A 27,815-nucleotide genomic window follows, 5' to 3' on the forward strand; every position below is an offset into this window, starting at 1 on the left:
TGAACTCTCCATCCTTGGAAGCTGGTACTGCTTTTAGCAGGTGACCCACCAGATGAACCTCCAGACCCCTCTCCTAACTTAAATTATCCCTCAAATCTGTGACATAACAGAGGTAGCATACAGCCTGCCTGCTGATATTACATAAATTCAATCTTAATTCTTCATATTCACTTTTATTGAATCCAATCTTTCAACACAGTTGATTAACTGCTGTACATTCAGTCCAAACAACCTGGTTAGAGCTCTACTCCTGTATATGTTTAAAGGTCAGCTACACTGTTGAATTATAAAACATTTTATGAATTGCACAGATAACATACCTATTTAGAGTAGAGTATAAAATCCTTAGTATCTGTCTGGATTTCCCTAAGTCCCGATATAGTTTTAGCTTTTTTTCTGTTGCTGTTTTTTACAACATGTTCCTTTCTTGCATTGCTGAATTTACTATGCAAGTGTTCTTCCAGTCTCTGTGCTTTGCTCCACTAACACTACCACTAAATTGAAGAAAAAAGTTGTGTCTTATCCTGCCTCAGGCATACACACTGACTTATGTAGCAATTTTCACCAGTCTGAAAGGTAAAGGGAAATACTGCCCACAAATACTCCAGACTGGCCAGCAGTATGCTGCAGACCTTGTCGTCTCTCATGGGCATGAATGGTAGCTGGACAAGACGAATGCAAATTACCCTCACTCTTCAATGAGCAGCTTGAAGAAACACGTGGCCACAACTACAATTTTATTTCAGTGTCACAGGTTTGCTCATACATACCCTCAGGTCACAGAATGTGCAACAGAAAAAGTTACACACTGCAGACAAATGCAGTGCTGGGAAAGACCAGTGTTTATACCAACATTATAAACAGTTACTGGACATCACATACAGTATTTATGTATGATATTACAGATCTATACTAGAAAAAGGTGGGAGGAAAAAAGCTGTGACTCTTCCAGCATGTCCTGCAACCTTGATCTGTACAGCTGAAACTTCTTGGGGTACAATTCTTCAGCTCTGGTGCCTGTTAACACTTAACGATGACATTTCCACAGAATGGTAGCATCTGAATGTTATGACCTGGAAAGTGGTATCTCCAAGCTGATACACAAAGATTTCTGAGAAAACAGTTTATTTTTTTTTTCAAATTTAAAGCTGGCAAATTAGCCAGTCAAGGCACTTCATTTTACTCTCAGAAAGGCACAGACAGACATCATTATTAAAGAATATTTTGATACATTTTATGACATTTTGAGACAGAAGTACCCTTCTCAGCTTTCGGTGATCTTTCTTCTGAGAATTAGTAAGAACCTGAAAATTAACTTTGGAATATCAGACCTTTTTGTATATAACCAAGCCCTGAACAAGGTCTCTGCTAAGTAAGTGTTTTTTTCTAGGTGAGCTGCAATAAAAAGCCTTAGAAACCTTCCTCTTACACTATTTGAAAGTATGCAGAACAGCTGCTGGTAAGAAGTCAGTTCATGAACTCGCGTTTAGCTTGAATTGAAAACCATCAGGACTCTATACCATGAACAGTCACACTCTATAAAGACAGTAAGTAAAGCACCATATGCTTACCAGCTCTAAAGCCTACACTGCTATGCCACTGCAATTTACCATGGGGCGGGGGGAAAAAAGGCTATTTCCACATGAAGTCACACAGACACTGAAGCTCCAAGGTGCCATTCCTATGTCTAATATTGAAGCTGCTGTAACTAGAGACACACTTACTGGGGGAGGCACACTGCAAACTGGAAGGTGCTGCCCACTGAAAACCACTGAGCACCCTGGGACCTGCTGCGTGCTGCAGGCTGGGATGTGCTGGCCTGTGCAAAGTGGTATCCCATGTGGAGCCACCGTTGTCACTGTGTATGAGACAGGAACTGTGCCCTGATGGATCTGCAGTGAAAGAAAAGTAACATTTAATGACCTACTGTAAACTCTCAGTGTTGTACAGCACAATGAGTAAGATAGAGAGCTTATACCTACATAATAGAAAAAAATACATTCAACATAAGGTGTAGGAGGCATATGCCTGTAATTCCTGTTAATTAAAATATTTTTTTCAATGGAGTATTACTTATTGATCAGCACCTTCTGTGTACAGCCAAGAGGGATCTCTCAGCTTTAAATGTTAGAACTTCCAAAGGCACCTTAGAGTTACCCAGAAACATCTCAGACTATTAAGCCTGCCCGCCACCCGCGCCCCCCGCCCCCCAGCCCAGGCTAGTTCTTAAAAAATAAGAAGGCAGTAACTCCCGCAAAAAAAGCTAATCTACAAGTAGTTAAAGAATCTCCCCTGAAGAGACTGGTTCAATAATAACTCAAAAACTTGCATCTCTAACAAACATGAGAATTGTGTAGATCTTTCTTCCAAGGAGACCAATCTCTTGATTCGCTCTCAGACCACCACTCAAACTAAGTCTCCCAACCTAGATACAACAGAACAGCTAACCGCAAACTGCCAAAAGAAAAGTAAACATGAATATGAAGCAGCATATCTTCCTAAATACATACACTGATACCTAGGTATCAACGTACATGTTAGGAAACATATTGACATAACCCAATATTCTAGCTAATGATATTCCCTAGAATTTAATCATCAAACTAAGATCCAAAGGTATTCTGGACCTACAAACCACTTGAGTTTTGTTGTGGGTTTTTTGTTTTTGTTTTTTAAATAATAACCAAGAAATCTTTGACGCTCTGATAAAACCGAAAAGGCTTAAGTGTGAGGGAGCACAGATTAATAAAAAGTAATTACTCTGAAGAAGCTTCCTCTTCCTTCATGATCTGCTAAAATGAAACCTGCTTGCTTCAAATGGAACAAGTAAGGACAGCTCATTAGGAAAGGCGAGGATGAGTAAAGACAGCTAACCTGCTGAACTGGTAGCATAGAGTCAGACACAGAGGCCAAAACAGAACACAGATCAGTGAACAGAACTTAGAAATCTCACCCGTGTATCACTAATGACTGAAACCAGGAAAGACAACGAATTTGACCAGTTCTGGCTCAGGTACAAAAGTTGGGCATACAGTGCAATGCTGGGTGTGATTTTGAAATGTTTGCTGCTCAGAGTAATAATAAAAAATGACCTTTCAAAATGGTTATGTCCCTGAAGTATAAAACATGATCATGACCTCAGTTAATGTGGACACACGGACATCTGATCACAGATGGTCCTTGGAAATCAGAGGCAGTGGGATGAACAACTGTTTATCCAGGCTCACCACAACGTAATCTTTCAACAAAAAGCAAAAGCACAATTTGAATTTTTGAGATACTGCAGCAGTAAAATTGTTCATCAAAATGCAAGGCTGTGAGATGGCTGGAATGGCATTAGCTTCTGCCCTTGCTTGCACTTGCTCCCAAATGCAAATACTTCTCTACTGAGAACTGCTCTGCATGCATAATACAACACACCAGTGGTATCAGCTGCATTGAACACAAACCAGTTTTTAAGCAGGGATGTTAAGAGTTGCATTCTATGCATATGCAGTCTGGTAAGTGGACATCTAGATAACCTGTTCTATTTCCCAGTTAATCACTACATAGCAACTAACATACTTCTGCTGCAGCCTGTTTGTTTAACAAACAGTAACAACAACAAAAGTTACCTCAATAGGACAACTTCTTTCACAGGTCCTCAGTTGCAGAATTCTATACCAACTCCTGACACAGAAAAGAATTACCTACTTTCTGGACCAACCACATACCACATTTTTTCCATGTCATTTAAGGAGGAGTTGATTGTGCTTGGGTGGCTGTGCTATCCAGACAGTACTATCATGAATTCTGCTATCATGCAGGCAACCTATTACAGGCATTGTCAATCATGCTTCTAAAACATGTATTTTAAACATTTAACTCCTAAGCTAAGGAGAAGTATTTCACATGAAATCAAATACAGTCTTAATTATCATATCACATCTTTATCATATTACATTAACTTCAGAAGCAAAAAACCTGCATTTCACAGGTTTGAACTAAAGGCCTACAGAACTATGTCAACACAGACATCAACAAATTGTTAAATGTCTACCTTCTTTATTAAAAGTATGGACTTCCTTTTTGTTTTTTTTCACTGCCTAATGCAGTGCTCCATACACCAATAATATAAAACAGAAAAAACGCTTTGTAAGAAGGCAAACAGAATTTAGTGTTAAGTGATTTTCATTGCCAACTAATCTGGGGAGGAGAGGGATCTTTAACATTTGGGGAAAAAAAACCCAAACCCAAACCAGACATCTTCAACACCCTTCTGTTTCTACTTTAAAATTTACTCTTACCTGATCATGAATGTCAACCATCACTGCATTCTGCTGTGGTGGGTGAGCAGCTGGGTGCAACATACGAGGAGATACATTTGGTGGGCGGAAGGCTCGGGGCTCTTCTATTGCTTGCTGCTGTCCATAGGAGAGATGGTGATAGTTTTCATCCTGGTTAATGGAATTATGTCTAGACAAACGATCTCTCCTTGTTCTCTGACGTCGAACAGGAGGACTGGAAACGCATTAAAAAATTAGAGATTATACAAATGACACAAATCCTTCTTAATAACTAAAACCACAAGAGAATCAAGTATCAAGAAATATTTTACACTGGCAAATTTTACAAGAACAGGTTTATTAGATTGGAAAACTTGTTACTGACAGAACGGCTAAAAGCCTTCAAATGACACCTTTTTCAGCACAGAAGAACTTAACAGAGCATAGCTTAATGCTGTAAAAAAACTGGGCAAAGAACTCTTATGTAAATACTAATCTGTTAAAAAAATAGCACTTGGATTGCCAAGACAAGCGCTCAGAAGTCAAAATAGCAAACTTCAAGAGATTTCTGTGCACTTGTAAGTAAAGAAAAAAGCATTAAGTAAAAATCCTTCATTACACGATCACAGATTTCCCCAGGGTCCTTGCTCCAATCTGGCCACAGAATGGTTGTTGCTCACTAAGTGAAGGCAGACAAAGCAGTAGACTCCTCTGAAGAAACAAATGAATTTTTCAGTGCTCTCAGGTTCACTACACAACTGAGTGCTTCATCAAATTATCTCCAGCAGATCCCAGGAAATTGTGATTGTGGTCATCTTCCTTTTTCAGAATGGAGAACTGTTGTGTAGAGTGATTTAGACCAGAGCGTCCACTTCTGAGCAACTGATCTACAGGTGCAGGATCTGATCATGTACTCTTACATGTGTGTATGTTCTGAGCAGATCTGCTACTATCTTGAGCTGAGACTTCTGTAAATCAGAGACCAGCAGCTCACATTCAGCACTCAGAAAATTACGCCCACACAAATAATAAACTCACAGTTATAAGTTTTGGTTAAGCCACCTCTCATTTATTTAGAAAGGGAAACAACTGAAAGCACAAAAACCATCCCCCAGTACTTTCAATACATGCCTTCCAATCTCCAAAACACGTAAATTACAGATCCCACAGGCAACAGCAAAGCTACATGGCGAAATCCCACTTACGGAACAGGCTGACAGAACCAAACTGCAGAGAAGAGACAAGAAGGGTCTGTGACCATTCAAACACATCCTCTCCGACAGTGCACGGAAGAGAACATTCTTTGCTCTCACTATTCCCATTGCTATTACCAAGTAAAAATCAAATAAACCTGAAACCTGTTGGCAAATCCCAGATATTCCTCAAGTTACATCCAGCTTTTGTGCTGTGTGAAGCGGACATACTCAGGGCAAGGGAGAACATACTGCCAGCTCTTCAGATACTACTGTGAGTATATGATATAATGTCATAAGCCACCATTTTTCTACCCTAGTTCACAGGGATGTTATGCCATTATTGCCCTTCTTAAGCAATAATGAAAAAAAGAACTGAAACAAATGCTAATTCACAACAGGTCAGACAGAAGGCATAACACCAGACTAACACAGCATTCTTAAACAACCCACAACCAACCAACCAAAAAAAATGCATAGCCTTCTTTATCGTTGCAAGCTACCACATTAGAACGTACAAGCTGTATTTTCTTCTAAGCACTGAGAATCTTAAATTACTAATGTATTTGTCTTAATATCGGTCTCCTTTCCCAGAGCTTTTGTTGCACTCCTCATCTCTGTATTACTAGTATGATACACTTGTTAAATTCACATTAGAAATCATATATACAAGTTTTATCTAACCACAGACCTATTAATGCAAAAGGTGTTCTGATTTTTGGAGTACTAAGGTTGCTTTAAAGTTGCAGTTTCCTGCTATGAAACAGAAATGCTCTGAAAACTTCAACACAAAATGTTTATGGGAGAACTTCTGTTTGGAAAAGTTGCAGGAGTAGAGCAAGATTACATAAGACAGCGCCAATACTTTGGAAAGCGAAGAACAGGAATTCTCTAGCTGCAACCAGCACTTATACAAGGTAGCTTCGCATACAACTACTCTTACCCCTGTCTTTGTTAAAAGGTCTGGATCTACTTTCCTACGAACTCAGAATTATAAGAACGCACAGCCAGAAAAAGCTGGCAAAACTTCTGGAGTGTGTTTTTTTAATGAATGGAGTTCTTTGGAAAAAGCAAAACTGGATCTTTTTCCTAAGTAGAGTTATATAGAAATTACACTTTTCAATTCAGCAACATTCAGAGCATCCACGTACATAGCTCAACAAGCTTCCCAAATTATTGGAAATTACTTCAGAAGAATTGTCAAGACATGGGTCCATCAGTAATGAACTTCTGCTTGAAGTCTTTGCACTCCTCTGGTTCTACATGCACAATATAAGCATGGTAAATGTCCAGTTAAAACAAAGAAACAGGATGAAAGAAAACTGCAGCAATTCCTGCCCTCAGGTAATAATAGCCATCAAAAGGTATCCGTAACTGCAGAGGTAGTATTTGCAGATCTTAGTATTTTCTGACACGGGGGATTTCTTTGCAGTAGTACGTTCTGAAGTCCCGTTAGTTCAGATTTACATTCAGGACAACAAGGAAAGAAAGCACAGATGAAAGGTGAGGCACAGCAATGGTACAGGTCTGCCATTTCACAATGACCAGTAAAGATAAATTGGAATGGCCTTCTCTGTTTCATATAGGCATGCAATATGCTTTTACACAGTTTATCCGTACTATAAGTAGCTGGATAAAAATAACATCTTTCTGCAAATTCGTAATACCAGAAGGCTACCTTTCTAAACACAGTTATTTGCTTAGAAGAAATACGAAAAAGCCCACAATGAATTAGGGCACGGCTGTGCTAGGCCCAGTACAAAATCGCTGATAGAGACAGGTAAGGTCTAAATAGTAAATCAGATAATGGAAAAAATCTAGACAATAAAAAACCAGCACAGCCCGTGCTGACCAACAGGAGTGAACTGGTAGGACAAAAGAGTTAATGCCAATGATATTGGGTAAGAGCGTGATGTCTGCACTACACACACTTCAGAGGTTTTGTTTACACATGCCCTAGTCTGTTCCCTTGAGCTGAATGACCATTTGCAACTGGAATGCACCTTTCATTTTATCATCACCTGAAAACCCCATTAACTCTGAGACCACTCTCTGAAGGGAAGAGAGAAAACGGCGCAGGCAAAACCAGAAACTGGCTTCAAAAGCACATGTGTAACTGCATCTGAAGCATTAAGAACAGATGCAGTCACACTGATCTTAAGGAAACAAACATTGATCCATGACAGTGGTTATTAGTTCTGATACAGCTCCAGAGCATTCAAAAGACGCAAAGACTGCTGCAAAGTAAGAGACATGTTGTTTTCCCTAATGATTCTGTTCTAGGAGAGGAAATTGTGTGTGGTACTATTCTGGAATTGCCCTAGAGCCAGCTCAAACACAACAGGGCACCCAAGCTAAAATAATGCCAACTCAAGTTCAGAGAAACAAAGTACTGACACATTCAAATGTCTCTTGATTAGAGCAAAAGCATTTGTTACTACCGAAGAGCAGGTGAGGTGGCCCTAGAAAGAGTAATGCTTTGAGTTCACAATTGCTGCATCCCACCCAGCAACTCCTGTCAGACTGAAGATGGCTCTGCACTGGTGTGTCTCTCCATTTGCAGCACAGTTTACTTGCAAGCCACAGGCCACTACCTCAGTAATACCCGACTGCATCTGAATGTCAGACACCTGACCCAGGCACATTCATCTCCCACACATCCCATTCTTCTCCTTCATCCCACAGCATATCCAAACTGTCTAGATTCAGCTATCTGGCACTTAGCTTGTCAAGCACTCTACTTACACTGCGGGAGATGTTAATGAAAATTGGAAAGAAATCTGTGTAGCTTGGCTGGACAACAAAAAATAATGGCCAAATGCAGCATATTCTAGGCATCCCCGTTCAGATCATTTTAAGGCAAAAAACCACTTTGTAGACCAAATGCCTCTGTTGAGCACCCCTGTATGAAATTGTACAGAAAGCTTAATCTTCTGTCTTCACAATAATAACACTGCAAGCCCACAATTCAACATCTTTCCTAAGTTTGACAAGCTGTTTTGAGAGCTGTGCATTTTGAATGCCACTGACTGAAAGCTTTCAGATTCATGGACTTGAAGAAAAGATACAAAACCAGCATGTTTTAAAGACTCTTGCCTCAAAACTACCCCTAACTGATCATGGTTGACAAATTTGATTGTGAAATCAGAGGAAAAACAGTTGTGTATTTCTTCAGTCTAATTTTCTATATTCATGAAAAATCACAGGCATTTCAATTTAGTACAAACAAATGAAGCCACAATATTTCTCAATGCAGTAGACGATCCAGCATTTTTGAGGCAGAATGCGAGGCAATGAAAGCTTGTCTTTTGGATAATTAGTTTAACTACAACAGTAAAGAACTCTGTGGTTTTGTGCTTTTCTATACTATCATCCATTCAGGCACAAATTCAACCTGGCCATCCCAATCTCTATTCTTCCACGACCATTGGAACTTCTTCCAAAATCTCTGCTTTTAAAAGTTAATGAGCCACAAGCTAAAATTAACATGAAAATGTAACTCCTGTTACATGTGATTTGCTACCTCAGCAACCATTTGACACTATGCCAGCCTCTTCACTCTCCCCAGCCAGTATCCCCTCATCTTTATTTTAGATGTTTTTATGTAAGAAAATAGTAGTGACTGCAGTGAAAATTATGGTATTACATCAGTAACTCTCAGTATCTTTAAAAGCACACTGATGAGAAAGATTTTTTCCTTGCATTTTTCTAAATGCTTATTGCTCCAGTGCAGACTGAAAGAGAATGAGGTTCATAATAAAAAATGTTAATGAACACTTCTTTCCCCACATAATGATTCACACAAATTATGGAATGATGCACCAACCTGAATTACTTCAAGTAACTTTTCAGTTACAACTGTAACAACTTACAGCTCAAAGGAAATGTTAACATGTTCATCATGCATGATCTAGTCAGCTCTGCCTGAAATGCATCTCCCTCGAGCTGAAATTAGGAAGAAGAAATTGTTCCCCAATCTACACAGCTTGCTTACCTCCTCCTGTTTCGTGCAGGTGTGTTGCATCTTTCCCCTGAGAAGTGGTGTTGGTTGGGCCGAGCCAGAGGAGGCTGCCTATTTGATGTCATCTCCCATGGTCGCATTGGTGGCGATGGGGCTGATGATGCTGCTGTATAGTCAAAGACTGAATGGGAAAGGCGTTGTCGCTTGGGACTAGGACTGTCTTCACTCTACGCCAGTGCAAAACAAAACAAAACAAAACAAAAAAACAACCGACAAACAAAACAGAACAAAAACAAAACCCACCTCCAAATGAGTGAATTACAATCCATACTTCAGCATTGCTTTGCAGCTAGCATTAGGAGTGACTTATTGAAGACTGCACTAAAACATCATAAATTGAACAATCTGCAAGTAGTTGTCTACTTACTATCTTTACGATACAGATTTGTAATGTCTTCCTAAACCCTAAAATAATTACTGCTAAATTGTATTTTAACAGCATTAGAAGATAAAGAGTCTAACATCCATGCAACACCAAGAAACAAAAGTAACATGGAGAAAGTAAGGCGTAACCTATTTTATACCCCTACCACCCTAGCATTTACAGGCTACAGAGACAGGAAAAGATGTCTAAGCAGTCTTGCTTAGACAACAATGAACACTGTACTTGTCAGTAAGATGTCATACAGAGGCTGCGCTCTGCACTGAGCCCCTGTCCTATCAGGTCTGTACTTACATAGCTAATCAGATATTTGCTCTGTACTGTAGCCTGTTTTAATTCTGCCAGCTCAGAACAAAGGTGCTTCGTTTTTCTACTTAATTTGTACAGTGACAGCCATTGAAAAGCCACACAACCTGAAAAAAACCTAATCACCAATCTTTGGTTAAGTCTGTGCATTTCATTAAAATTCTTCAGGGCCTACATTAGTGCCTAAAGTTTTCCGTGCTAGTGATATGAAGGCAAATCACCTCCGAGTAATGTTTTCCTGGTTGGTTCTGAACACAACTACCTCTCCTCTTCATTGGTGTCCATGCTATTGAACCACTACACAGAGCTGTCATTCTTCTCAAAAGTTCCCACAGATGTCTCTGAACCCAGCAGCAGCAAATGCAATAAACATCCCTCCTCTTCACCCCACTGTTCTGTCAAATTTGTAACATGCCAGGCTGTTAACCAGCGTCACAACGGAAAATACAGAAAAATACAACTTCTACTCCAGAGCTCACCAACTGAACATAGAAAACCCTAAAAGTAACACATGAACTACCACACTGCATCCATCCTTAAGTCCAACAACCACATAGATTTCTCTGGCTGAACACTCCTGGTGCAAGCCAAATTGTAATGTTTTGCTGCTTGTCCACTCGCCCCACCACTTCCATTTCAGTCCACCACAGCATTATTTCAATTAACCAAAATGACCCCAAATTTGCAATTAATTGCAAATGGCTCATGCAAAGAAAACTGAACTTGTCTGCAATGGCTTTGTATGCCTGAACTACCCCTCTCAGAGCATGGTAATCCACAGACGCATTAGAGGTCTTACTTCAGATTTACCTGTAGACTAGACTATGGACCATTTCTCGTTCTTTGCTTTATAGGGGCCTACCATTCTCTGAACACTATCAGTTGCTTCTCGGAAGGTTACCATTGACACATAGCTTGCCCTCCTATGTTCTTTCCAGTGTAAGCATGTCCTTTTTTAACACCTAGAAGTTTTTTCCAGGGATTAAAGAGAAAAAAGTTTTTTTTTCCTCTGACTTCTGGCCATTTTTACTAAATTTCAGTACTTCTCAGCCCCATCTTTCAAATACTTTCAACACAACCTGCGGTTTTCCCCTACTACAGCTTATCTCAAGCAGTCACTAGTAATGATTACAGTCATGAACAAAAAAGTCACTGGGTGGAGTCATTGAGGCCCCGACGGTCTTGTAAGCGTTACTGTCTTCTTCCATCTCACCCCCAAAAAGAGGCAGAGGCAGAAGTTTAACTTATGTGTGGCATTACGAGGTAGAGTTTACTGGCCAGTTCAGTTCAGAGCTGTATTTAACTAACCTGATGCTCTTGGAAATGCACTGTGCAGTGTGGTTGCGATTCTTTGTCATCAGGTGTCTTTGCACCACAGCATGTCCTGGGTAATGTGTTTTTTTCCCCATTCACCTAATCTGTCGTTACTCTCAACAATGAAGAAATATGAAAGATGTCATCTCTCCACCAGTCTGCCCCTCGCAAAACTTTATGAACCCATCAACTAGCTCCAATGGAAGCTCGCCAATGTCTAAAAAAATATATTTCTATTCTGACAAAAGGTTAGTACCTGGTGAAGGGGGAAGAGAAGTGGTTATTCCCACTAAGGAAAAGTTACACAAAACTCAACTGTTACACACTGTAATAAATGCTTGCTCACTGATTAATGAAAAAAATGTACATGCAACTATAAACTAATCCAGGATGGGTATTAAGAGACAGAGCATTGGACTTTGCTGTAGTTTGTGTATCAGAGAAGCAGCAGTAGAAATTAAACTGCAAAGAACACTGGAGTCATGTTTCCAAACATGTTTTATTTCTGCTGCAAGAAGGACAGCAGTGTATTTCCACAGAATTATTGTACATTAATCTTCCTGTTAAAGTCCTCTGCATAAAAGTTAGCTCACAGACTAAGAGGATTTTCTGTGTTTGTCTAGGATTTCCAAGTAACTTTTAAGCTACCAAAACCCAAAACATGCTGATTGCTTTTTTACCTCTTCTTAGAAATCAATGGTAAAATCAACAGATAAAGTAAATGCACAAACATCCCACAACTGCACTTCAGTAAACATGTAATATTCTGTTCTGCCCAAAATCTTACATAAAGTATCACTCAGAAGCAGTGCACACAGAACATTTTCGTGGACTATTACCTCAGTAATATGCTGTAAACAATGCAACAAACTGTAACAATTACCACCTACCCAGGTATTTTCATAGCCACATCCACTACTAGTAACCAATTACCTCAAACTTCCACTTTCATTAACTCAGGCCTTGAAGCATGTCACAGGCTGCACAGGTACATGTCGAGTGATGTAATGGACTGTTTTTATCAATTACCTATATCAGCCCTGAGAAAAGTAAGTGTACAATGCTTCCCACAGATTTTTCTACATTAAAAAGTTGTGAATAACAACTGTAGAAATTTTTTGAGGAAGCAACCTTTGTAACAAAGCCATTTATTTGGAAGACACAAAGGAAAAGAAGTATAAAACCAACCTGAGACAGACATGCACCACCTCATACAAAAAGATCTTTGAAAAAAAATCAGTGCTAGCCTACTGGTATTATGCCTTGGCAGTATGCCACGGTTTAACCCAGGGGCCCTCTAACTACGGCCCGCGGGCTGGATACAGCCCCCCAGGGTCCTCAATCCGGCCCCCGGTATTTACAGACCCCCCTGCCCCCCCCGCCGGGGCTTCGGGGGGAAACCAAGCAGCCGCAGATGGCTGCCTGCCACTGCATCCGCGCCGGGCCCTGGTTAAAAAGTGTGAGGACCCCTGCTCTAACCCCAGCGGCAGGTACGGACCACATAGCCTCTCGCTCACTGCACCCCCCTCCAAGGACTGCGGAGGAGAGTGGGCAAAAAGGTAAAACTTGAGGGTTGAGATAGAATAAAATCATAATGTAACAATTGTAATGAGAAGGAGGGAGAAGGGGGAGAGGAACAGAATCCAAAGGGAAAGGAATAAAAGCCAAGCGATGCACAATACCACTGCTCACCACCTGCTGACTGATGCTCAGCCAGTCCCTGAGCAGCCATCAGTCACCCTCAACTAACTCCTCCCGTTTATATACTCATCACGATGTCCCATGGTATGGAGTATCTCTTTGGCTAGTTCAGGTCAGCTGTCCCGTGTCCCCTCCAATTTCCCGCGCCCCTCCAGCCCTCGCACTGGCAGGGCCTGAGAAATTGAAAACTCCTTGACTGAGTATAAACACCACCCAGCAATAACTAAAACCATCAGTGCTGTCAGCATTGCTCTCACACCAAATCCACACAGCACTGCACCAGCTGCTAAGAAGCAAATTAACTCTGTCCCAGCTGAGACCAGGAGACAGTATTGAACAAGAACTGTAACCTTCCAAACAAGCGGAGTAGAAAGAAAGCAGAAAACTATATCAAAACATTCTCTACTTTTCCATTTTTATGTTAATGATAAAATGTAACTAATAATTATTATTATGAACAAGGAAATAAGTGTTTAACCTCTCTACTTCTGTGTGTGACTGGGGTACTTACTAGAAGAGTGTTCTTACCTACCTACAATTGCATTTCATCCACCTTTAATGTGTGAAAAGGTTAGGACTAATCTGATAGCAAATCAGATAGCAATGAAGAAAGGACAACACAGGCCACAAACGATGAAACATCAATTACACCATCTTTCTCTATGTGCTGCCAGGCACCAAAGACAAAGTAGATTACTTTAGAAAGATATATTGATCTTAGTTCTGTTTTCCCCAGTGCTTGCTGGTAGCCTACCAACCATTTACAAAAGCCAGCTATCTAGAACTGCAAGCAAATTTTGGTTAAAACATTTTCACAGAAACACTGCCTAGAATGCAATTTCCAGAGCTAAACCATCAGCCTGATTAATACCAAAATTATCAGTCCCCTCAAATGCATTGTTTCCCCTGTCCACTCCAAAAATAGTGTTTTCTTCCACATATGTATTAACTGTGTGAGAAATATGGTTTGACCTTTATCTATTTTTAGCTTAACTAAGGAAGTACTCTGAAGAAAGGTACTTGTAGTTAAAAATGAGTAACAAGGCTAGTTAATTATACTACTTGCTGTTTCAGCGCATTGACAAGTCATCACTATGCTAACACATCTCATGATTTTTCACCATGGTGACAGAGCTCTTGATCCCCTGTGTACTGAAGACTGTGAATATAAACATCAGATGCCAAAGCAAAAAAAAGGAGACCTCCTTTTTGAACAGCAAGGAAAATAAACTTAAGGGATGTTACGTGAGGAGCAGGCACTTCCTCTGGAACCAGGAATTCCTCCTGCCCAGTCCAGTGTGCCCAGGGACTGGGGTGGTGGTGTCTCTACCCCAGGCTGAGGGTCACAGCTGCTCCTTTCCTGTTTGCAGGTTCAACCAGTAGTAAAACTGAGCATATATCCCAGAGACATAGCACACAGAGGCACTGACATGGCTGGTCACATGCGCTGCCACAGAGAAGGTGCTGCCTTCAACAGCATCCACATACAGGACCACATATAAACACAAGCACCAGCAGCCAAGTCCCCTCTTCGTGGGCTGGCAAAGACAGAAGGTCACTAGTGCCGCGCATACACGGCACTCTCCAGGTTCACAAGCATATGCACATTTGTAGATATCCCAAGTATCATCATGGCCCCTTCGCCCACCTGGCAACCCTGCCCTGGTCCCAGGCTCCCTTACCTGCCCCATGAGTCCCTGACTCACCAAGCTGGTCCATCTTGATGCTCACTGTAGACACACAGCACTCACACACTTGTCCCACAGGCATCCCATACTCACAGATCCCCCCAAAACACCAGCACAGGCCTTCATCTGCCTGACATCCTAGTCTGGTCCCAAGGTCCCCTGCTTGCAAACTGGTCCAGCTTGAAGATGGCCAGCTAATACAAAACCACACATACCTGTGCACAGATTTGGAAGATACAGACACTCCCCACCAGCAGTCAGCACCAGGCACACAGGCTGTGACCCACAGTCCTGCTGCTCCCTGCCACCGAGACCCTCAGACACGCTGGTCCCCCCAGTAGCTGGCATTGGGGACACACACTGTTCCTGCCCCAGGGGCCAGCATCCTAGATACTCACCTAACCCAGCAGCTGGTACTTAGACCCCACCTGCTCCAGTAGCTGATATAGACGAGGCATGCCCATATCTGACTCCAGTAGCTGGCACCCAGTCCGCTCACACCAGTTCCACCAGTAGCTGGCACTATGGATATAAAGTCTGTAGGAAATCCACAAGACAACCTAGAGAGCTTCAGCCCCGCCAGCTCCTGACACCGAGACCCTCTGCTCACTTCCCCTGCTGGAACTTCAGCAAGACTCCAGTTACTGGCCTAGTTCCCTCTCAAGTTGGTCTCACTTAGTCCCTGCAGTACTCACACACATGGAATAGAAAGAGAGATGACACAGAGATATAGTTAAGAAAAGCTCTAACAATATAGGACAGACTGCAGTGATCAGTCACAGGGCTCAGACAAGTGTAAAGACTGGCCAGAGTTTACATGACTCGCCCCTTTTCTGTCTGTTGTTTCTCCACAACTCCCTTCCCCTCCACATTGCCTCCTCAGCTGGCATAGTCCCACTGACTCCCTCCAGCTTCCTGGATCCTCAGGTTTGCATCCTGATCAATCACAAAGTCCTTGTTTGCACATAGTTTTCCAGTGATTGGCCAGGTTTGTTTCTTGTCTTTGTCTCTATTAATAATCTGGCAGGTTTGTGTCTCTCTGTATTTTGTTTATGCCTTCCCCCTTTCCTTTATAAGCCCATTTGACAAGGTCTTTGATCAAAGAATCTCACTGAAATAAACATTCCCACATTTGACATAACACCATCAATCAGTGACTGAACTGGTTTGGTCCTTGTTACTGCCTCCCTTAGTTTTTGTTGGTCAGGTTTGTGTCTCAGAATGCTCCTATTTATTCATCCTTTTCTTATTATCCCCTTTTGGCACTGAAAACACCCTTGACCAGACACACTTAGGCTTACAAGACATGATGTTCTCTCATGGACCCTCACAAAAATCACACAACTCTTCCACTAATGATACACAGAAAATGTTAAGGATTACTGTCAGATTCTACAGTCAAGGAAGAGTGAGATGAAGACTACCTCTGAAAACTGTAAAAACTAAGGAAAATATGGAAAAAAAACCCCAAAGCCACTCACCCTTTGCCCTAAACTGTAAAATTTAAGCAAAATTAAAAGGATGGGTGTAGGGTGCAAGACTCACAGTAAACCAGGATAGTTCATTCTCCCCCATCTGTATATACTTTTGCAGAGGCCCCAATGATAGTGGCCCACTGTGGATCTCAGAATTTGGACAACAGCACCTGCACAGCATCAGTGAACCCACTGGGCAAAACAGGGCACAGCACATGTTAATCAGCACCAGTCTTAGTATCCACCCCTGCGATGCTTTCCTTGAGCTTAACTCCTGGAGCAGGGCTCCACTGCGTTGGGTCCCCATCTGATCAGCAGTGGTGTCCCAGGGTTCCCACTGTGGTATTGCTAGGCTTTTCCTTAAAGCCAAAGCTTTCACCTGCCAACTGTTGTTCCTCACCCCTCAGGGACCCACTTTTTGCATAACAGTAGGGAAAGAAGGAACAGGAGGAAAAAAAGTGTGATCTTATGAACTTGTAAGCCAACACATAACAAGTTCTTGGGGTTTATACATAAAGCGTGATGTTTCCTTTGAACATACTCTTAAAATTGTAGCTCTAAATAAATCTAGAAAGGAGCTACTGAAAAGAAGCAAGTATGTGCAATAAATTAAGAGCCTTGTGCCACAAGCGGCAAGAAAGTTACAGATTTTATGGAAAGATGGACCATTTCCAAGCCTAATTGCTGTGCTTTTTACAAGACATAATGAACAAAGATTATCCAGTTGGGCACAGGGCAGACACGACAAAGGACTTGTCTGTGTACAAAGATCTGCCAGCAGAATCATACTGTGATGACACAGATTTTACTGGCAAAAAGTCTTTAAAATACCTTCAGCTGACAGAATAAACATCAGCAATAAGAACCTTTTGCCAGTGTAACTGGGTTTGCCCAAAGAATTTTGCTGGCTTAGTCACATTGGTTAATGTAGTGGTCTTTCTCATCCTGCCATGTGCCAGTTCAGATCGAGCAGAGAACAATGCCTGCTCAAACTCCACAGTGTTAAGTGGGATTCAGAACCTCTGCTTCTACACACCACTATTCAAATCACCATTTTACCTGTTCTCATGAGTAAGAGAACATCTGGAACAGACATGAAGACTTCTCTGGTAAGAACTGGAAAATTTTATGGCTGTTGATAATGAGCACAATCTGGTACAACACTGTGGTAAAGTGCAGGTAAACTGGATAAAGAGAAAATAAAAATTCTAATATTGCTGTCCACACCCTGCATCCTCCAGGCACCAAACACAAACTCTTGCATGTAAACATTCAAGACCACTGCTTTGAACAATGCATCAGATATTTTCTTCAAGTCCTGTTCAGATTTTACTGAAAAACATCACTACCATTAATATTCAGAGCCATTTCTTTCTAGTCAAGCTTTTGTTTCAGAGCTGTGACCAAGAGACAGCTTGGAAGCGTGGCTGGCTGGACATATACAGGACAACTTCCTGATGGAGAAACACTAAGGTAACCTGTATTTGGTCTAATGAAAGATTTGTGAAGATATACAGTCCTTCCCAAATCCAAAAGCTGGCTCAAACAAATCAGGTGGATGAAAGGAAGGCCATAATAAGCCAATTCTTGGAGTAGGTCTACAAGTCCCAAGACACAGCACCTGGAGTACTATGTCCAGTTCTGGGCTCCCCAGCACATGGGCATACTGGAGAGAGTCCAACAAAGGGCCACAAAGATGATTAAGCAACTAAAGCATCTCTGCTGTGAGGAAAGGCCCAGAGACTTTCAGCTTGGGGAATCTCATCAATGCATACAAATATCTGAAGGGAGGGTGCAAAGAGGACAGAGCCAGGCTCTTTTCAGTGGTGACCAGTGAAAGGACAAGAGGCAGTGCGCACAAAATAAAACACAGGAGGCTCCATGTGAACATGAAGAAACACTTCTTTACTCTGTAGGGGTGACTAAGCACTGACACAGGCTGCCCAGAGAAGTGGCAGAGTCTCCATCCTTGGAGATCTCAAAAGCTGCCTGGACATGGTCCTGGCACCTGCCTCCCAGTGGCCCTGCTTGAGCAGGGGGGTTGGACCAGATGACTTCCAGAGGCCCCTTCCAAACTCAGTCATTCTGTGAGTCTGCAAGAGCATAAAGGAAATGAGTAACTGATTTTCACTCTGTGCTGAACACTAGGCTTTTAGAAGCATCCTCCTGTGAAAGCAGTTAAGTGCAACTCAAAATAGTACTTTGGGGTACAACACCAAGAGCTACTACCCCTTGAGACACGAAGTATCACTGTCGCTTCCCCTCTGAACACCAGATACACCTCAGTATTTAAAAATGGGATACCAATTCCCTCGGGACTTAGAAGACACTGTCAAGAATTAATAAAATCAGTAGGTAACTAGTACTTGGGATGAAAATCCCACAAATAAGAGATGAAGAAACACTAACCATGACACTAACTGTTGCTATGGCTATAGCAAAATGCACAAAAGAAAAGCAGTTCGGAAGAAAAGTCTTCTGTGGGAGTAAGGAGAAAATACTCTGTATTTCAATTCCCAGCGACAGAAGAGCCCTTAGAGCAAGGCACATCATTCTGAAAGGAAGCCTACAATGCTTCCTCCCACTTGTTTTTGAAATATCACTACACTAAGAAAAACCCCTAGTAACTCCATCTTGAAACGGAAACCAACCAATAACAATGTCTGGTTGCCAGTAAAAATTTGATGTAGCAGGTTTACATATATTGGGATTCTTAATAATTTATGTGAATTAAAGAGCCCTTCTGATAGTAAACAGCAAAAATTTGCATAGTATTTAGTAAAAGGAACACAATAGAGAGGATACAAGTCTAATTTTTTTTGTGTTTCAAAGCTTGATGGCATGTATCAATTAAACTGTTTCTGTATCTAACAAACTATCAAGAAAACTCATTAATAAACTTTCTGGGCTATTCATAATTCAGTCATGGTTAATAGGATAAATTGAGTATTTACTGATGGTGAGCACAGCAGTCAATGTTGCTCTTCAGCAACCAGAACTGATGATGACTCCTTCACGTGAAGTATTTCTGCAAAAGACCCAAGGCCCGCAACAGCAGACTGCATACCAACAACACAGAACATATTCTACCAAATATATCTTCTCATTTTACTTATGATCAAAACATATCTGAATATTTAATTTGTTGTTTATTCAGCATCAAGCTGACAGACATTTCCACAGTTTCTCTGTATCAGTTCCTTTCTTTGAAAGGACATCTTCATTTAACCACGTGATTAGGGTATACAAAAAACATTAAAAGACAGCTAAGCCTAAACTGCTGAAGTTATACACAGTAAATATTTTACACAGTCTTAAGAATTTGATTCTTAAATATCAATTTCTCATACTAAATGCTGGAATATTTCTTTGCTGCATGTGAATGCAAAATGCTCAAGAACATTAAAAAAATGCAAAAATCTTGGCATCCTATCTGACACACTGCAGCACTCAATAGCAAGAAAAGAAACAAACTGTGTTTAGCTGGATACACATTTCTGTTTTCAAGTTCTACTGCTCATACAAAAAGGACAGTGCAACCCATATATCACATCTGAAGTACCTCCTTCTCCAATACTAAAGCAGGTTTAAGAATCAAAGAAACACACAGCCATCTTAAAAGTTCTTCAAATTGGATTTTATTAGTATTTGCTATTGCTTGCAGTACTTGCTGCATGCAAACAAGAATCCTTTGAAATATGAAAAGATTTTGCAATCATTTTTCAGAGAAATTAATCAAAGCAATGTCAGTGCTGCTGAACTCACCACAAAGATATTGGCTACTTTCTATATCATAACAAGGTATTTTTTCCAAACAGGGATTATTACCTCTGATAACCCAAAACATCAGATAAACCTCAGTAAGGGAAAAAACTCAGCTACACCTCCCTATTAAAGAACAAAGTTGTTGGAAGAAGATTAGTTTTAGTTTAAAATCACAACTTATGGTCTCAGTTTGGAACTCAACTTTATCAGTCGTGTCGGTGGTAATAAATAGGAAATAATTTATGCTTTTTCTGCAGATGTTTCCTGCAGTTAACATGAACTATGGCAGTAAGCAAAACCTGTTACATATAGTATCTCACTAAGTATTTGTAACCTTTCTTTCTTAAAATGGAAAAGCTCAAAAATTATGCAAGAAATACTACTAGTACCCAATTTGATTTTTTTTTTTTTCCCCCAGTTTATCATTTCATATGAGTTCATCTCCAAATTGCCTAACAAGATCTGAGTAAAGTATCCATGTTTTGACATCAACACCACCTAACACAACACAGAAAATGCTGTTTCAGGAGATGGTGCTCACAGCAACTTCTTAGCACACAGAGTCCTAAACTCCTGTATTTGTATGTAAATAAAACAGGAGATTTTTTTTTAAATTAAAATCACGAATTTGTGGCTACAGAAAGAGGGCTAATTTCCTTATGTACAAAACCTGAAACACATTTAACTCTGCATGTGTACCATTAAAATATCTTCATTACTACAAAGAAATCACTTTAAATGCCACAAAACATACCAAAATTGATACTTACAACAATGCCAGGGCAAGAGGGAAGTAGTGAAATCAAGAAAAGGTGTTCAGATATAGCCACATTTTAAAAAGATCAAGCTTTCAATTTTAAGAATAATTCTGCTCTTTAGCTGATGTGACAGGAGTCTGAAGAGAATTCTGGCTCAAGGTTGTCTTAATACCAAAGTCTTCTGTACAAATAGTTTGAATGTATAGTACATATTCACTGCTGACTTTTCATTTAGGCATGCAAAACTAACGTACAGGTACATCAACAGAAACAGGGTAATTAAGAGAATTATAAGACAAATCACATTCCTCTTACAGAATTTTTTCCTCACATTAAACTATATATATGTGTGTGTGTGTGCGTACAAGCATGCACACACATATATGAAACACAATATATGTAAATGGACAAGATCACATTTGAGCACTGAAGACTGAAACTTCTTATTCAGGTAAATAAATGTTACACTGACCAGATTTCTTGACAAAGTGTTAAAGGATATCCAAGTGCTGAACTGAGGCATACTACCACCTAAGCACCTGAACTAGTATTTACAGAGGCATGAATCAATTTTTGAAAGAAGAATACATTTTAACCAGCAATTAACATATTCAGCCCCCAAAGAGATTACCTTTACAGTACTATAAATGTTACTTACACTGTTGTAACCGCTGTCCTTACCTCAACAGGGACAAACACAAGTCAGCACTACAAATGTGTTCCTAGGAAAAGGACTGCTAGCATAATACTCAACAGCTATTGTGGTAGAGCATAGTCACATTTGGCTGCTGTCACTGTCTTTACTTGTCGTCACAAGACTGGAGCTGTATTGCAAAAGATGTCTCTGCTCAGCACACTGTACTGTTAAAAATCTCTGTATGATGCAGTACTATGTGTTCTCAGAAACTGGGGAAAGTCAGGATCTAATTTATTCAGGAACATACCACAGTTTACAATCTTCCAGTCTCTCCATATTGGTAGAAATCTGAAGCCTCAACAAATATTCTTAATCTAGAAACTATGCCATGAATCCACAAAACAACCTACCTACCTACCTGATATGACCAAACTATCATGTTAATACAGATTTTCTTCAAAATACTGCAATATACAGGCACTGGTATTAGGGGTGCGGTGGGAGCTGTCATAAAAATTAAGAGAGAGTTGTATTTAAACACAGGCCTGCAAATTCAAAGAGGGCCAAGATATTTAATTCTAAGAATAAGGCACTCCCAAGTTCTACCTTTTTCAATCTCCTTCTTCTCTGGGGAGATCCCACAGAACAAGTGAGACAACGTGTCCCAAATGGCACACAGTACAACTGCAACCATTGTCGTATGTAACCCCGACAGCAATCTCCAACACCACAGTGTCAGGGCTCCTCTCTGTATTTCAGTTCTCTGCTTCTCGAATTTCTGACACTTAATTTGTTCTTTCTTTCTTCCAGGTCATTTCCAACATAAAAGGAAACTTTCACAGCTGAAACAAATACAAAGGCTTTACTTTGTCATTCATATAGTTTAGGACAAGTAAATGCTCTGTATCACCTACAAACAGCTGAACACATGGTATGCTCAATGAGCATAAAGTTAAGGTTGGCATCTTACTAACCAATTTCTTGTTAAAATGGATTTATTTACACTGAAGAACACTATGTGCTTATACACTGAGGAACCATCCTTAACAACAGTACATATCTAGGATCCTGTTTTAAGTGGTTGTTTACTTGGACTCCAGTACAGCCTTTGACACCACTTCCCACAGCACTGTCCTGGCGAAACTGGCTGTTCATGGCTTGGATGGGCATATTCTTTGCTGGGTAAAAAAGTGGCTGGATGGCTAGTCCCAAAGAGTTTTGGGGAGTGGAGTTAAATCCAGTTGGTGGCCAGTCACTAGTGCTACTCCCCAAGGCTCAGTGTTGGGGCCAGTTCTGTTTAATATCTTCATCAATGATCTGGACAAGGGGACTGAGTTGCACCCTCAGTTGGTTTGCAGACGCTGTGTGGATAAGGGGCTAGCTGAAAAAGTTCACATAGACATAGTCCAGCTGGCTGGACAAAAATGCACATTGCTCTCAGCTTAGGTGAAGTAAAGCAAAAATGCACTGTCTTTGGCTGTTCTTGTTACACAGTAACAGGAAGATCGCGGTGGGAACAGATAACTACAGAAGAGAAACTAGGGGCGGGCTTGGTATTTAGGCAACTAACCAATAATGAGCTTAACTTTTGTAATATAAATGAGCTAATTATAACAAGGCATAAAAGGTGACTGTAGGTACAATAAACGAAGTCTGCTGATCACTCATATTGAGTGACTGTGTCTTCCCTCCGTCGCGACAGGGCTGGGTAAGTGTTGATCTGCTGGAGGATAGAAAGGCTCTGCAGAAGGATCTGGGCAGGCTGGGCTGATGGGCCGAGGTTCAGCAATGAGAACCAGGTCCTGCACTGCAGTCAAAACAACCCCACGCAGCGCTACAGGCTCAGAGAAGAGTGGCTGGAAAGCTGCCTGGCAGAAGAAGACCTGGGTGTGCTGATTCTTGCTGAACCTGAGCCAGCAGTGTGCCCAGGTGGCCAAGAAGGCCAACAGCATCCTGGCTTGGATCTGAACAACTGTAGCCAGCAGGACAAGGGAAGTGATCATCCCCCTGTACTGGGCGCTGGTGAGGCTGCACCTCGAATCCTGTGTTCAGTTTTGGGCCTCTCACTGTAAGAAAGATATTGAGATGCTGGAGAGTGTCCATGAAAGGTCTAGAAAACAAGTCTAACCAGGAACAGAGGGTAATTGGGGTTGTTCAGTCTGGAGAAAAGGAGATTTAGGGGACACCTTATCGCTCTCTACAGCTACCTGACAGAAGGTGAGGTGGGTGTCAGTCTCTTTTCCCAAGTAGCAAGTGACAGCACAAGAAGAAATGGCCTCAAGTTGTGCCAGGGGAGGCTTAGATTGGGTATCAGAAAAATTTTCTTCATTGAAAGGGTGTTGAAGCATTGGAACAGCTATCCAGGGAAATGGTTGAATTACCGTCCCTGGAGATATTTAAAATACGTGTAGACATGGTCGTCAGGGACATTTAGTGGTGGACTTCGCAGTATTAGGTTCATGGTTGGACTCCATGATCTTAGGGGTCTTTTCCAACCCAAACGATTCTATGATTCCTTTTAAAGTTCACTGTATTTAGACTATGCACTACACACTATAGAGTACTTGTTTTAAACCTACATGGGCCATTTCATTTTTACTAACAGCTTGTATAATTTAATAATTGTTTTTAAAAACTTTAGGAAAAAAATTGTTCTTCTCCATTAGTTGGGATTTGAACACACCTTTTGCCCCCAGCAGGTTGTAGAACTTCATTTTTGCATGCATCAGACTCACCACAGGCCCTGTGAACATATAAACTGCTGCAACAGCGGCTGGTTCCTCTGCCCCTACAAAATACACATATTGGGAGGCTGTCATCTAACAGAGGTCATCTAGACATATGTATAATCCTTATAATGGGATGTAATGGGTAAAGAACTCAGTCCCCTTAATGTAAGTGACGAATTATGGGAGACAGCAAAATCAAAGAATTTATATTTTCTGCTAAGTTAACCTAAAAGAAGAAAATGAGAAAACATTTCAGGTCTTCAGCTTCAAGAAACAGCTTAGACTTGTGTAGATCTTTTCATTTACTTTAGAAAACAGGATTTATTTTTTTCAGGCAATCAGAGTAAATTTTGTCAAAACAAAACAAAACAAGCCACATGATACATATCAGATGATACATGAAGGGAAAAAAGCCTCATTCCCCTGAATGCACTCAAGTAAGCATGGGTTGCTGACTGACTTCTCAAACCTCATCCCACATTTTTACAAAGGACAAAAAACCCCATGAGAATTTAAAGCATGCATGAAATTCTGTGAGATGTGTATTTTTTTAATACAGTCTTAAGCTCTGCCCTACCCTGAACAAAGTCACCATCACCGTTACGAAACTCCCAAGGCACATTTCAACTACTGATACAGGTAAACATTCACATATTGAAAGCAGAGCCAGAGGATATAAACACTATACTAGGTCTCTGTATTAGAATTTGAGAAAAAGTGCTCTGACACAAGCAAACTGAGAATTAAAAGGATGAAAGCTTCACATGTGATCTCTAACCTATGCTCAGTAGATATTCAAATACAAAATGCCTATGGGTCTTGCCAGGCTTTCTGTGTTCACATCTGAACATTTTTCGCAAATCTACACTCATCCCCTTGGAACTCTGCTATTCATCTTCACAAGTTCCTTCCACAATGTTATTTAAAACGAATCCTCTCTTTTATCGTTCCTACTCTTATGTTTCCAATCTCTTCATTTCCCCTCTTGTTTCACATTCAGTTCCAATGTCTTCCCAACAGATTTACACACAGAGGACACCAAACAAAAATGCCCTCTCTCAGTACTTAACAACAAAAAGTTTTAAATTTCTTTGCAAAAAACTTACTTTGATTTCTAAGAATCAGATTTCAAAAACGCAGCTCACCAAAAATATTCGGCACATTAAAGTTTCTTTAAAGAACAATCCCAACACAGATAATCTGAAGAAAAAAAATCTAAATAAGGGAGCAAAGTTCTTAATTTTTGTCTAGAGAGAAGGCAATTTCCTAAAGCTTTCATGAAGACTGCCAGACAGAGCATCTGCTCAGCAGCACCATAAGCTTTGCCATGAACGCTCTCATCCCTGCTCACAGAATGATTTACTCTAACTGCAATGTGAAAGAAAAAGAGCTGGCAAAGACAAACCATAATGGTAAAATAAGAGGTTCTGAAGAGAGTACAGGGTTGAATTCACACAATTGCTGCATTTGCCTAGGACAGACGTGTTCACAGATTTCAGAGACACGAACAAAACTGCAAGACTTAGAAGATAAAAGGGCTACTTAAACAGAAAGCAAGCAAAATACAGCATATGAAGTGGTGCTTACATGAAGCACCACACTTTTTTATATTATCTGAGACCATAAGTGGGCAATACAGAAAGCAATGTTACTGCTAGTGAACCAGGAAGTAAAAAGTTCTAGGACAACAAATCTGAGATGTGCTGAGAACCAGGAACTGTGGACATTAAAAAAGTCTCTCTTCTTCTGAGAGGGCAAGAGCAAAGGCACCAATCTTTTTACAGTTGGAATGCCTACAGAAGACAGTAGCTGAGGAAGATTTATACTGCTTAACCTTTTTTCTACCAGGTGAGGAACAGTCCCACTGCAATCAACAAAGTGGCTGGACAGCAAAATCCTTAAGGTGCAAAAGGGCTTCCTTTCTTTCTTTTCCCTTCCCACTGTTTTTAAAGTGCTGCTGCTGTTAGCATTTTACTGTCGTTAAAGACAAAGCCCCAGCTTTCTATGTTCTGACAAACAGAAATCAGTAGGTGGCACCAAAAAGCAAAGGAAGTTTCCTTCATCTTTCAAGAGCTTAAAAAAGAGGAACCTACCTAATCCCGTGTGAAGCTGATGTGTAAAAAACACTAAACACATCCTGATAAATCAGAAACCTATAAAGCTTTGCCCACAACAGTCTTTAAATATGCTGTATTAGATTACTGAACCTGACAGAGACGCTTACATAAAGAAGGAAAGCACAAGCTGCATTACCGCATGAACTGGTGAAGTCAAACACATATCTTTCCAGAAGTTTCAAGGATCAGTCTCCACAGTCAAAACAACTCTCTGCCTAAAAATAAGAAAAGTGAAATTTCACATCCTACCTGTACCCCTATTTCTACCTTTTGAATCCCTCTAGAGTTAGGGGGTGGCCATGGTGGAGCTACATGCAAAGATTAAGTGAGAAAATCTTCAGAAGCCAAAGACTTCTAATTCTCATTAGATTCATTTGCAATTTAGCCCACATAGTTTCCGTGGACAAACACATATGAAAGCTTTGAAATGCAACAATACTACAATTCAAGCTTCAGTTCAATAGTAGCCCTGAAGATGTAACTTGACTTCCTAACTGCACCATTTTTATACTCTAATAAGAGCTTGCGTAGAAACCATTTGATTATTAAAAGACTTTATTAGTAAAGTTGAAAAAGTAACCTGACTTCATCAACAATATCAATTTAAATCATATAAGTTATCTCCTGTTATGTCAACAACACACATTGGAAAAATGCATTTAGATAAGCTGATGCATGACCTTCACAAATCACAACAGCAACACCACTGATGTCTACTTCTGAGCCAAAGCTGTATGTTTCAGAAAAACAAAAGACAATTAAATACTGAGATTCCCGTATCACTGCAGGTGCACAGCAAAGGCTGATCAATTTTCAACTTCAATTTAGTATTTACTATACTTCTATTTAAAAAAAACTAATCAAAGAGAACCATATGCATATCAAATAAAATCTAACCCACTCTATACATCAGCAAGATGGCAAAACCAGTTTTGCATCAAAGAATCTTGAGACCCCTAATTTATAAGCCCCTTTTATTTATACACCACTTTTCTTCTTGCAATTACCACTCTTAACATGTACTACCTCCTGGTAACAATTTCCTGGAAAATTTCACGTTGTTATTCTATGTATGTATAAAGGTATTTTGTAGAGATTTGGTGATTAAGCAAGATCAACAACATTATCAGCTTTCACTATCTGCTAATCTGCTGTGGCACCTATTTGCTCTCCAGTGTCATATTCAATCTTCTAAGACTGCATCCTCCTTTCCCTTTCCACACACGTCAAATATCCAAATGGAGGTGGGGTTTTTTTTCCCCTCTTTCTCAGAACAGTGAGTTTCTAGTACCACAGCTGCAGTATCCCCTTGAAGGCAAAAAAGGTCTGTATTTCATTCTTGCAGCACTGCAAAGCAGCTAAAGCATCTGTTGGGCCAGCAAACAGCCAGATCCTTGGGGATGTAGACAAAGACCATAAATTTGGCAACTGGAATCAAAGTAGTTGCTTCAGTGAATAGCAGTT

The 27,815-nt window shown here is 40.5% G+C and overlaps 1 protein-coding gene across 2 annotated transcripts in view; it reads right to left on the reverse strand.

The window, feature by feature from the left end:
- RNF38 (ring finger protein 38) overlaps positions 1 to 27,815 on the reverse strand; it is a 113,303-nt gene that overhangs the window by 20,656 nt on the left and 64,832 nt on the right. For both annotated transcript variants that reach the window (XM_080372724.1, XM_080372725.1), the window contains 3 exons: positions 9,453 to 9,646; positions 4,287 to 4,500; positions 1,725 to 1,892 (listed from right to left, as the gene is read on the reverse strand). In XM_080372724.1, coding sequence (XP_080228850.1) covers positions 1,725 to 1,892; positions 4,287 to 4,500; positions 9,453 to 9,646 — 576 coding nt within the window. The remainder of the gene's footprint in view (positions 1 to 1,724; positions 1,893 to 4,286; positions 4,501 to 9,452; positions 9,647 to 27,815) is intronic.

Source organism: Falco punctatus, assembly GCF_963210335.1.
Source record: "Falco punctatus genome assembly, chromosome: Z".
NCBI classification, from domain to species: Eukaryota; Metazoa; Chordata; class Aves; order Falconiformes; family Falconidae; genus Falco; species Falco punctatus.